This window comes from Parasteatoda tepidariorum, chromosome 9 (genome assembly GCF_043381705.1).
Source record: "Parasteatoda tepidariorum isolate YZ-2023 chromosome 9, CAS_Ptep_4.0, whole genome shotgun sequence".
In the NCBI taxonomy this organism is placed as follows: Eukaryota; Metazoa; Arthropoda; class Arachnida; order Araneae; family Theridiidae; genus Parasteatoda; species Parasteatoda tepidariorum.
Window position 1 is genome coordinate 22,801,752 of NC_092212.1, and position 13,705 is coordinate 22,815,456.

The 13,705-nt window shown below is 27.7% G+C and overlaps 2 protein-coding genes across 3 annotated transcripts in view; one reads left to right on the plus strand and one right to left on the minus strand.

The window, feature by feature from the left end:
* Nucleotides 1–9,837, minus strand: part of LOC107440945 (SIDL trafficking protein particle complex subunit 10) — a 34,353-nt gene extending 24,516 nt beyond the window's left edge. Inside the window, exons 1-7 of one of the 2 annotated variants that reach the window (XM_016054040.3) lie at nt 9,659–9,837; nt 7,817–7,898; nt 5,860–5,995; nt 4,301–4,500; nt 3,038–3,345; nt 1,591–1,838; nt 32–178 (exon numbers count right to left, since the gene is read on the minus strand). In XM_016054040.3, coding sequence (XP_015909526.1) covers nt 32–178; nt 1,591–1,838; nt 3,038–3,345; nt 4,301–4,500; nt 5,860–5,995; nt 7,817–7,898; nt 9,659–9,683 — 1,146 coding nt within the window. In that variant the 5' untranslated portion in view covers nt 9,684–9,837. Of the gene's footprint in view, nt 1–31; nt 179–1,586; nt 1,839–3,037; nt 3,346–4,300; nt 4,501–5,859; nt 5,996–7,816; nt 7,899–9,658 lie in introns of both variants that reach the window. The other variant, XM_071185663.1, reaches the window with a different exon arrangement.
* Nucleotides 9,838–9,893: 56 nt separating this feature from the next.
* Nucleotides 9,894–12,492, plus strand: LOC107440946 (protein jagunal). The gene is made up of 2 exons (XM_016054041.2): nt 9,894–10,128; nt 11,965–12,492. The coding sequence occupies exons 1-2, from the start codon at nt 10,040–10,042 to the stop codon at nt 12,452–12,454; spliced, it is 579 nt and encodes a 192-aa protein (XP_015909527.1). The 5' UTR covers nt 9,894–10,039; the 3' UTR covers nt 12,455–12,492.
* Nucleotides 12,493–13,705: the final 1,213 nt, after the last annotated feature.

The window sequence follows — 13,705 nt, forward strand, 5'->3', positions numbered from 1 at the left end:
AAAAATTAAGATAAATTATATTAAGCTGCACCTTTTCGCGAGCATATGCCCATAGTCCAGCACAATAAAGTGAATACTCTTTTATTTGAGATGTATCACTAAACTTTTCACACGTCTGCAATATTTCAAAACAACTCAGAAAGACCCAGCATGCCACAGAACCTGGGGGCATGGCTATCTATAAAAAAAATCATTAAGTTAACATAAGTTATTGATACTTGATTTCCAGAAACAGCTTACAGTAGTGAAATATACAGATCTGTTTTCGTTTTTTAATGACCTACTTTCCACATTAGATTCAAAAAAGAAAAAAACTGATGTTGCACTTAATTAAAAAAAAAATTAAAAGTAAAAATAATAATTTTCCAAAAAATTTAAGGTTAATCTTTTTCTACCAAAGACGTTAAAACAGACTTAAGCATAGTTCTTTATTTAGAAATTTCTTCATTAAAATATGCATTGTTAAATAATTTCTTTCCAATACATGCACCCAATAAATTCCCAAAATAAAAAAATAAATCAATAGAGAAAAATTAAACAATAACAAAAAAAGGAAGAAAAAACATGTTCACAGTCAGTCAAAAATCACAGACAAAATTTGACATTTCATGAAAATTCAAGATACTTATTAAATATTGAAACAGAGTAAAAAAAAATACTAAAAATACAAATACGAAACAATTACAAGTTTTAAAAAAATTTATTAAAATGTTTTCTTATAAAATTTTAAAGAAACATAAACAAAATTATGATAATTTTAAAAAATTATTTTTATTATACAGAAGAGTCCTGATTATCAGAGCCCCGATTATCAGAGTTTCCGCTTTAACCGAGCTATAAAATATTTCAAGTTTTTTTTTTTTTTGTTCCACTTCATTTTTTTTATTTTTAAAGCTATCGGTGAAAAAAATCTGAATTTTATCTTCCAAACACTCAGGAAAACAAAATTCAACAACTTGATCCCATAAATGATCGTTAATATCGTCAATACTGAAAATGAATCTAGCAAAGATGAAGACAGTGAGATGAAAATCAACCTATAAAAATCTTTCATACAGATGGGCTAAAAGCTATCGAAAGTGCTATTGAATATATAGAACAGCAAGAAGAGGTGACACCAGTCTTCCTGTTTACCCTAAAAAATTTTGAAACATTGCTGCAAAAGCGCCAAAGTAATGTAAAATCTATGTATGTAAAGTATGCTCTTTATGTGTTTTTAAGTAAGCTTTTTAATTATAATATGAATTTTATGTGGTGTATTTGTATAAAGTTCATGTTTGTTAAATATATTACATTAATAGCTACTTTTTCTCTTTCCTTTTTCATACTCTTCGCTTTAATCGAATTTTTCGGTTATCCGAGTTAGTCATGGTCCACTTTAACTCGGATAATCAAGACTCTACTGTACTTACATAATACAATAAAGAATGCAGTTACAATATTTTTAATACAAAATATAATGAGAGAAAATGCACAGCATTATAATCATCAATGCCCACTTTCATCAATTGCATAAATGTGTCTGTAGTTAATATTAGTTTACACTATGCCCTAAACTATAAAAATGTTGAATGAGAAATATTAACATACCTCGAGGGATTTTAGTTCACTGATACAGTTGTGAAGAAAGGGTAGAGTTCTTTGAGCAACTTCCCAAGGTCGACAAAGCAATAAAAGTAAAGCACACTGCCTTGAAAATAAATAGTTCCTTAAATCTAAGAGACATGGGTTTCCATTCAACAAAGTTTCGCGCAGCTGCATATATTTCTCACGAATCAAGCAAACACCAGACCACATATCACCTGAATTTGAATAGCTAGACAACCACTCAGGCATTTCTACAAAACAAAACATTAAAGTTTCAACTAAATACATATTGCTCAAGTTATGTGGGCAATATAAAATTAGAGAAAGTATAAAAGTTATTATATTTCAGTCCAGGAAATGTACTTTCATGTAATGTTTCAATAACACAACAACAAACAATATTTTCCATTACCCACTTAAGTGTAAGACTTTACAAATACTTAAACTTGAACACCTAAATCAAAATCAAACTCTTCTTTAGTTTTATATGTAATGGCAGATATCAATCATCTGTTATGAACCCTAGAATGAGTAAAATATTTTATAGTGAAATTTTGTTTGAATTTAAATTTAAAAAAATTCAAATCTAACTAAAATATTTTTCCTTCAAATAGAAAATTATTAAAGACCATTTATTGCAATGGAAATCACCTTTGAAATTATACTACTTTTATTGGTATTGCACATTTTAACATCAAAGGAAACCAGAAAAATTCCTTTTCTGGCTTATTATTCTTCATAAAGTAATAGTAAACAATGTTTTCCATTTCCTATTTAAATGTGAAAAATTACAAATACTTAAAATTGAACATCTAAATTAAAAGAAAGCAAATTCTCTTTATATTTTATGTACAATTACGAATTTCAATGATAACTGTTATGGAGATTAGATTGAATAAAATATTTTAAGTTTAAGTTTCATTTTAATTAAAATTTTAAAAAATATTAAAAACCACTTTTTACATTTAACTAAACTAAAACTAAACTCAGTGGCGCGACAGCCCATAGAGGGCCAAGACCTACTGTGCCCATCTCAGTTTTCTTGACGTTGGGCTCTGGGGTGCAGGAGCAGATGTTTCTGTCAGTTGGTCAGCCGAACGCGGAACCCTCAGTGTTTAGTTCCCAAGCATACTTGGTACTCATTTATCGACCCATTGAACGGATGAAAGGCTGAGTCAACCTTGTCCGCCCGAGGATCGAACCAGGGACCTGTGGCACGACAGCGCGAAGCGCTACCACTCAGCCACCGGGCGTCACTTTTCAGATTTACGTGGATGAAAATCACCATTGAAATTGTACTCTTTTATTGTTGTTATACATTTTTTTCAACGAGAAGTACAAATAATTGCTCTAACGTCAAAAGAAGTCAGTAAAATTAAGATAACATATAAACATAACATATGGAAAGATAACATATGGAATTATAAATTGGCGCATCTTCAATTCTCACCTCCAACATTTGAATTTATAACAAATTGAGTAAATAAGGCATCTAATTCGTCATATTGCACTAAAGCTTCATCATAGAGTCCCAACATCTCCAAAACAAAAGCTAGCTCTTCCTGGAGAAAAAAGAAATTTTGAAAATTCCAACCATGCTCATTTCGTTTCTCCCTTTGAGTACGCATATGCTCTTCAAACAAACTCAATTGACGGCTGTACGCTTGCAAAATCAACCAACGTATTCTTTGCAGCAATAACTGCCAAGATTCAGCAGCACGAGAGTCATTCCGATTTGGATCCAACAGAGATATGCACCTGTAATATAAAATTTTTAAACAAGAAAAATGGATCTCCTAATTGAATAATTTTATGAACATAATGATTATCCAAAAGGAGCAAACAGTTTGAAAAATCACTTAAAAAATGCGCAATTGGTAGAATAATTTGCTGCATTCTATTTCGGAAACTAGAAAGATACAATTCTTACCAAGTTTTCAATTTAGTCACAAAACTAGTCAATAGATGGGGATGCTGAATGGGAAAAATTAAATATCCATGTTCTGTTGTAAATCAGTCTTATAGGTTGTTGCATTCTGTTGTAAATCATTCTTATAATCATTCTAATACTCAGCATTGTCTTCCGTTGACAAACTTTGTAATTAATTTTGAAACTTAGAGAGAATTAACCTCTGGTTACCTTGGAAGAAAGTACTAAACTGTATCTTTCTATTTCTACACTTTTACTTAATTGATCTTTCAAATTGTAAATCATTTTTTAAACAAAGGGTAAAAAAACTGATAATAAAAACAATTTTTAAATATAAGCTATGTAAATAAATTATCTTAGATTCTCAAAATCAATTCTTGAAATTTGAAAGTAAATTATAAGATTTGTAATTTTCTCTTAAAAAATTAATTTTGATACCCGAAAAATGATGTTGACCTACTTCTTTATTTTAACATTTTAAGCTTATTCTGTAATTTTTTATTTTAGGGCTTACTATAATGTGTAGATCAACACTTCATTCATTCATCTAAGATATTACAAAATTCTTAAGCAAGCATACTTAAATACATGATTTTGAGAAATGAAAAGAAAAAGTTTAGTAATTTATGTACAAAAAAAAATTTATTTTTTTTAAAGAGATTACATTTTTTTTATCATGAAGTATATAAAAATTAAATAAAAATATATTTGAAATCATTCTTAATAGTCTAAATTATTTCTACATTAAAGTAATTAAATACATAAATAAATAAAACTAGATACCTCTGTGAGCTTTGGCTTGGGAAGTCACTTTTTACTTTGTCTAAAACTGTAGTTCGAGGAAGCAATTTAGTTTTATTTGATTTTCTGTTTTCTGAATGATCAACAACCACAATTAGCCAATCATAAATCTTTCTCGCTTTTAATTTTAAGATCCAGTTATTTATATTTTCCTTCACTGACTGCTTATAGTGATCAACATCCTAAAAAATATAAAAATCATTTTAAATTATTTAAAATTTATACATTTTTTAAAACATAAAACAGGCAAACTCAATGTTTCTAATGCTATATTTCAATCAAATAATAAACTCCCTTAAAAGTTTTGATAATAAAACACAAAAATATATATATAATATGTATATATGTAATAAAAACAACTTTAGCAAGTATTTTTATGTAATTTTTTTTATCAAAATTCTCTTTATTTTATTATTCAAACAAAATCCTTTCTCATAGATAGTAATCCACATCTGGCATTTTAGCTCTAATTTTAGATTAAAGAATGTAACAATCACTATAATAAGTCAATCCCTTAAGGAAATATGAAAACCTATGAGAAACTTCCTACAAATTATTCTAGCCTATCATAATTGTTATCCCTTGTTAGACACATAATTACTTGTCATTTTTCCCTTTAAAGACCCCTAATGTATAAAACGATGTGCAAAATTTTCAGTGTAATTTTGATGTTTGCTCTTTTCACCATGCCTAAATAAAGAGTGATATGCAACCTTGTTTGATTTCATGCATGCCAGAACACTCGCCCTTAACTCTATCATGTAAATAAATATATGATTTTTATCTCACCAAAAAACTAGAAATGAAATCTGTAGATAACTATATTGTATAAAAAAAAAAGCTGCACTCTGTATACAAAGCAATTAACAAGGTAATTATAATGCTAAATGGCATTGTTACTATCCTGCAAAAGTTCCCTCTTTTCAAATATATTGGCATATAAATGAGCATAAATATCAAACTTTTATAGCTTTATATTATCTTGAAATTCACTTAAATAGAAATACTACAACTAAATAAAAAGGTGATATAAACATAAATAAAAAGATTATTTTCAGTATATAAAAAAGAAAAAATATCTTAGAAACATTATAGAAGCTGTAAATCCATGTTCAAAAAATATATGCATTTCAAAATGAATTATAAAGCTTTAAAAAAATATTAAAATAAAAAGTTCAGCAAATCTATTTTTTTTTTTTTTTTTTTTTTTTTTTTTTTTTTTTTTNTTTTTTTTGCAAAATATATGCAAATAATAATAAATTTCGATGCAAAATATATGCAAATAAATAAAATTTCAGCAAATAACTAGCAGTTTTAAATAATTTCAGAAAAATTACAAATTATAATTTCTAAACCTATTTATGATATTAGAACCACTAAATTACTATTTCTAATGGTAGATTACAAAAATAACTGTAGAAAAAACAAGAAAAATCAACAGCAACAAAATAAATAATTATAATAAAATAACAGTGAACAAATATAGTCAGTTTACTGTATAGTCCATAGAAATAAAATAAGTATAATTGTAATGCACTAACTTGGCAGCTGGTCCAGTATATGTGAAAAAATGCTTGTCCTAGTAAATTTTTAGTTCCTTCAAGTGGAAGACGTTCCTCAGAAAAAGGTATGAAATTTCCAGTTACATACACTAACTTTGGATTTCTCATATGAGATCTAAAATAGTACAATTGTTTTACAAGAAAATTCTAAAAATATAAATTTTAAAAAATGCAATATTTCAGTAGATAATAAGTAAAAAATAAATAAAAAAACAATTTCGGTAAACTTATTTCTTTTAAAAATTCTTTATAAGAGTGTTAAAAAAATTTTATTTCAGAGTTACTTTTTGACTAGGCATATGTTTTAAAAAGTAAAGTTTATTAAAATTAACTATATTATATTATTAAGATGCATCTACTGCCTTGCCAATTAATAAATTAATTTTAAAGCAGAAAAATGAAATTTGAAGTTCATTTTGAAATTTTATTTCAAACAAATATTAATATTAGTCAAAGACATTAGAAAAAAATAACATAATTTAAATAAAAAGTTAGAAACCAAAAATAAGTAAAACGAAATTTTAAAGATATGTATGTTAGAAAAAAGCAGCACTTCATCAGGAGACACACTGGAGTCTTTCTGTAGTCAGTGGTTTAACCAAAAGCTGACTGTGCCCTGAGACCCCATAATGGAACAACTAAGTAAGAAAATGTGATACCTCTTATTTTCTTATTTAGTTTTTCCATAGTGGCACCTCTGGGCACAGTCAGCTTTTGGTTTAACTACTGACTACAGAAAAACTCCTGTGTGTTAGCAGACAGTGTCTCCTCTGATGAAGTGTTGTTTTTGCTAGCATGCATATATTTAAAATTTTGTTTTGCTTGTTTTCGATTTCTAACTTTTTATTAGAATTGTTTACATTTACATAAGACAATTTTGGTTTTAGCTGCTTTTAACACTTTTCAATTTTGACTTATTATTTTAAAGTTTTTATCTTAAAACTTGTTAAAATCAATTTCATACTTTGATTGCAAAAAAGTAACATATTTTTAAAGAAATGCAAAATCATAAAAGGATAATAACCAGGGAGAACAAAATAAGAGACTGAACAGCAATTTCAGATAAGTTTTGCCTAAGTTCAAAACACACTGCATTTCAATGTCACAATATGCTTACTTTATGAGACAAACTTAAAGATTAAAATATGAATAATTGAAAAATTATTTTTAATATAAACATTACTTAAAACAGTTTTATTCAAAATATATCCTTTAAAGTGAACTATCTAAAAAGGGCAAACTACATAAATTTTGTAAATATACACGTTGGATTGAAGAAATATAACCATTTATGATTGAAAGGGCTCTGAAAATCTACTTTTTGATGAAATATACACGTAACCAAATCACTATAGACAATCTATAAATGCAGACTTATTGAATGACAATGAGTTTAAATTTTTCGTTTAATGTGTTTCACCTCTTAGATAATATCACTGGCATTGTTGGTGGGAAGAACAGTAAGTATATTTCTTTGTCAATATTTAAAAATCTCTAAGATACTCTCGCTCAATGCTTGAGACAAATAAAGAAAATTATCACAAGCTATCATCAATTTGAATTCCTTAAATTTAAAAACAAGAAAGAGTTAAAAATAATTAATGTTTTTTTCATGCATCAAGCAGAATTACGATTTTTTTTTCCCTTATATGTGAAATTTTAAAAAATTCTGTGTAATTTAGTTTCATACCCCTTAAAAATCTGCCTACTGGATAAAATAAATGTAGCGAAACAGAATTTTGATGAAAATCTGGATTAAATTTGTAGTACAGGTACAAGCTTTTAAAGTTATATTTTCAATTTCAGTAACAATAAACAATGTGGTTCCTCATAAATATCCATGATGTTATACATGGTAAGCATTTAAATAACAAGTAAAAAAAATTTACACATTTTCAGTTCATATAGAAAATAATAATAATAATAATAAATAAACCTTTTCCATTCTACTGATTCTTTAGGTAAATTTTCTACCAAACTTTTTTTTAAGCTTACAAATAACCTCTCGTCACCAGCACCTGTTAAAAATAATGAAAAATATTATTTATGAGATATATTAAGTTCATTTGCAACTTCGAAATTATATTCATAACTATAATCAATAATAACTATAATTAATCAATAACTATACTTTTACTCAACTTTTTTTTAAATTTTATTTAACAATTTGGCAGAAAATAATTAAATAAGTTTAGCAATGGTAATTATTTCTGCAATTAGAACTTTTTAATTAGAAAAAAAAGCCCCTGGGTGTCAGCAACAGCTATAAGTAAAGTGTGTATTTTATGGAATTTTGTAAATAAGTTCATTCACGATATGTACATTTCTTATATTATTTTTTTAGTCTACTAATTTGTTATAATTATTTTAATTATATCATTTCAGTTTAAAATTCTATTTAAAATGAAGTTTTACACCCTTTTTTGAGGTTTGATGATGATGGAATATACTAAAATTAAACTCTATCATAAATTACATCATTTAAGTAAAAATGTGTTAATTCTTATAAGTGGATTTCCTTATAGTGGATTTTCAGTCACTGTTGATTTATTGAAAATGATGATTGCCGACAAATTAACCACCAAACAATAATAGCCTGGCCAATTTTTCAATATTAAAACCAATTATGAAAAGAAGTCTTAAGCCAAACACCATATTAGACTGGGGGGGATTTCCATATCGTGATCTGTGGCAGAATAATCGCCAAATCTTTGAAACTTCCGGGCAGTCGCCCGCGAAAAACTATTAAAAAAAACATCACAAAAAGGGACCAACTCGAAAGGTATAACTCATAGCCACCCCCAGGCAAACATCTTCGTGCTTTTTTTTTGTTGTTGTTTTTTTTTTAAAGAAATCTGCAAGCCTAAAATCTATTGGGCACCTTGGCGATTGTAATTGGTACGACAGATCACGTTACGGAAATATCCCCTAGACAGCGAAGTAGTCTTGATTTTTCACCGAACATGACTGTCAGCCACACAACATAGCATTGGCCTGGTTTGTGGACAACATTGTTCCTTCTGTGGTGGCCTTTTCCAAATGAATGGTCACCACACTTTTCATCGCTTCTTTGAACGTCGATCACTGAGACATATTGGAAGTCGAAAAGATGTCTAATGATGAAATTATTCTTAGCGTTACTGTTTTCCTATTTCTTTGTGTTCTGTTATTGTTATACTCTTAACCCTCTGTCATTAAAAATAAGGAGAGAAAAACATTGTCATTGAAAATGCACTAATCTTTAAAAAATAAATCATTGGTTAGAAATTTGAAACTATTTAACAGGTAAGAACTCCAAAGATTATGGGTTTTATCCTGATTGTCTCAATCCTTTCAGCATTCTTTTTTTTCTCTAACATAAAGCTTTTAAAAAGACTTAACATGTTTTTGTTCACAATTAAAGGTATACGTCAAAAATTAGAAAGTTGGTTTTTATTAAAAAACATAAAATGAAATAATGTTCGGTAGTTCATACTTCTTAAAAGACATCTAAATGAAATCACCAAAAGAAAACAAGTTCTGTAACAAATGGAAATTAAGAAGCACCAATGTTTCTTAAAATATTATTTTACCTTGAAATTGGATTGGGATTACATAATCAACTACAAATTACAATCAAAAACAAGAACGCTTTTTACATAAAAATTTATGCATGGTAGCACAATCGTCGTAACAAAATTAGAATTTACTTTTATGCGAATCGGAGAAAAATTTTCGGTACATTTCAGGAGCTATTTTATACACTGAGAATGATTATGAATCCAAAATTTAAACTTACAGGTAATGAGAGGCTTACTATCCATTTCAAAAATCTATTATGAACCACACTTCATGTCATTTTCCAGAAATTAAAATTAAAACAAAGGGGAAATGCTGTAATAATTATGAAATAACGAAAAATTCAAATTTCATTGCAGACGACAACCACCTCTCGTTTAGGAAAATAAACAAACGAAATTTGCTGCCATACGACATTTACTTAATTCCCATAATAAAAAAAATCTGAACTAAATGCAGCTCAACTCGACTTTTGTACCAGACGACGCGATTTCCGCCACGGTGTTTCATTTTTATTTGAACGGTGTGTAAATTTACAAATTGTCTGATTATATGAAATTTCATTACATGTGATAATTCCTACAATTCTCAGAAATTAAAGATGTCTTCCAAAGGTGGTCCTAGAGCAAAAGGAACTGACGGTGGTGATTTTGGACATCGTGAAAAAGTAGCATCCCATTATCAAATAAGGTTAATATGCATGAAACGTTGCTTATAATCTATCTTGTTTCACAAAAATTTGCTGTAAATAAATGTGTTTTGTAATAATTGAAATGTTGATTATGATAAAATAGTTATAATTGTATAATATATAATAGTTACATACTTTTTGATTAAATAGTTAAATGATTAAATTGTTTTAGCAAAGTTTTCTTATACCTCCTTGAAGTTAATGTTATGTAATCAGGTACTTTTGGTTTCCAAATTGTCTATTTAATTTGATATTTTATGTTCTTATCAATGGTGCATTAAATAAATTCTTTGCTTATATCCTTTTTTATGAGAATTATCAAACAATGTTTGATAATTTTTTTAAATCTTTATTAACGTTTTATTGATTTCTTAAATAAAAATTTATTTCTGTTCTACTACATTCTTTTATTTAAGTATCATAGACCAGTGTGTAATATAACCAAGACATTCTTTTTTTAAATTTGTTAAAGGTACTTTAGCTTTTAAAATTAACGAATATAAAGACAAGTATATGGTACTTTAATTTAATGTGTTTAATATGTTAAAAGTTGATGATTCTTTTTTTCGTTTAAAATTTCCGCCTAAATAAAATGCCTGTGTACAAGAAGATTTATATATTGGTACCTGCTCTATCTAATTACATAATAACACAAATGCACTAGCTGCTTAGCTGGACTATAAAAAATTTTCGGTTGAGATTTCCTCCAAAATTATGGTCCTTGTTTTAGTTATAGCAACTTTTTCAAAATATTTTTAGAAATTGAAGTTCGTATAGAATATTGAAGTTCGAAGATAATATTTTCATTAACTAAGAAAAAAGTTTAATTTTATTTTTCACAACTCTTGAATAATTTAGCATGTGTGTTAAATATTATAGTAATCAAAGTATATTCAAATGCTGCAAAAACTAAATTTAAGGTCATACTCCTAAACTTAAAAAATTCTAACAAATAAATGAACAACTAAACATATAAAGTTATTTTGGTTATATTTAACTCAACAGAAAACATAATTTTTCTTTTTGAGCACTAAGTTAAAATTATTGCAGACCAAAATTTTTCTCTAGGTTGTCTTAATTTCCCCTGGACCTCGTTGGCGCAATTTTGACATATCCTATCCCCGGGCTGTTTACAATAATACTTGCATTATTTGCTACTCAGTTAATTAACCCTTTTATCTTAAGATCTGAAAAATTAAATTAAAGATAACACTCAAAACATGGCTACCTTTACACTTTTTTATGCCATGATATTAATTTCATTAAACCAATTTATGGATCATAACCTTTTAGAATTTAATACAATACCACTAAATCATATAAATGGTAATATTATATTTAAATTTTAAAGTAATTACCGTTCTGGTTATAGAATATTGTTGATTGCACTTGGGGCCGGATTACCTATTGGGCCAAACTAGGCCATGTCCTGGGGCCCCCTTAAAATGGACTTTTTGAAAATAAATTAAGAAAAACAATGATTTTTCAAAATGTTATGATTATTTTTTAGTTCTAATTTAATAAAATAAAGTAAAATTTAATTTATTATTATTTATTTTCATTTTAAATATGCTTTCTTAAATGAAAAGATATATAAATACTTTTATATTTGAATTAAAAAAATATATATGAGAAAAAAAAAATTTTCTAAGGGCCCCCGCATACGCTTAATCCGCCCCTGGTTGCACTCAGTTCCCCACCCATATCAGCAATTTATTGTAAGTTCCCGATTATCTTGGTTCTGTACTATCTGACCTGGTAAAAAATGAAGAATTCTAAACTTATTGTTAACTAATCTTTTTTGGCAACTAATTTTTTTTATTTCTCTCTTACAGCTCAAGCAACAAAAGGAAGCTGAAAATAGCCATTGGTTTCCATTTCCTTTGCTTAATCTTTATTCTTCTGAAGTCAGCTCCCAAGATTTTGCAGTTCTTCGAGATTTCCTTGAAACAGTATGTAAATGTAAGTTTACCTGCTCCAGCTTTGTGGGAGCTTGTCTGGCTCAGTAGCGCTGTTTTCATACCATTTGCGCTTTATGCCACCAGAAAAAATTATCCCACTATAATGCAAATTTATGCTATCGGTACTTTTGTTACTGGTATTTCGCCATTAGTTTTTGGCATTATATATCATTCCAGCGATTTCAAAATGTTTGTGGTGTCTGATACTGGAAGTGTAAAAGTAGAAAAGTTTTATGGAGTTCCAATTGTGTTGATCACATCTGTTTTTATTACTGTTACATTCCTTATACATTCCTTGTCTATCATGACAGCCATGAATCTAGTTAAAGCATGGACTCCAAAATCTGGAAAGAAAAAATCTTAATTATTCGCTGTTTTTTAAATAAAAAAAAATTATTGTAATCAATGAGTTTTGTCTCTTTTTTTTTCTGTAGTTTTTAATCATTGACCTTCTAGGTGTTTTTTCTGTAGTATTTAATCATTGACCTTCTAGGTGTTAGCCCTAACTTTCACTGAACCTTAAGCCAAATGACATGAACCCAATTTTCTAAAAACTACTTTAAATTTCATTTTAAGTAGTGTTTAGAAAGGAAATTTTCAAACAACTAAACCTACAGTTTGAACTAGCCTATAAACTAATGTAGAAAACTAAGAGCTACTTAAGTTTTCTAAATCAATTTAAAATTATAATATTGCACAGTTTAAGGCATTGCATGTTAACCGTACAGTGCACCGCCATAAAAATCGCCCTGAATGATTTTTAATTTAATGATCAGATTTTCATGTACTAGGACTAACTTTTTATAGTTCAAGGGGGGACCTCAAATATGCTAATTAGCTAGTGCAGACTATATTTTAAGTTAAATATCAGACACAAGTACATAATTTCTCAGAATAAGCATAACTTTTTCTCAACGAATTGCGATCTCTGACGCCCAGAATGTATGGAGTAGCCACAATCCTGGGAAATATAGTATCAATAGTTAAGTGGGGTAAGTAGTCAAAAATTTAGACCCCTTAATTTTACATATTTCGAAAAATGGAATGAAAAATTTTGCAAAAAATAATAAAATTTAGTTTTCTAAAGATAATTCCAGGTAGAGAGCAATTTTTTTTTATGATTATTATATATAATAATAAATAAATTTTAAATTGCGAGGTAAGTTTTTCATATTTTAAAGAATGTAATTCTCTACGGCTAAATACAAAATCTGTATGAATTCAGTATAAACTGTGAAATTGAATTTTAAAAAAGTCATATATTTAAAAATTCGATTTCCCAGGGAGTATTCTATCATTTTTTTTTCTATTTCATCTCAGAGTTGCATCCTTTAAAATGATTTAAAACAAAATTTTATAATTGTGTACAAAAATTTTTCAATTTGCTTAAAATGTTCTGCAGATATAGCGAAATATGTAAGAATAATTAACATTAAAAGGGTTTAAACTTCATACTGCTCTTTTAAGCAAATTAATGGGACCATGTTTCTCAGATTGGGGAAACTTCCTATGTATTGGGGGTATAAAAAAAGGTATATGTTTATTCAGGGTTAAGTACATTGTTGTCTGATTTCGTATCTTGAAATATAATCTGTGCTAATTTAATTAAAGTATC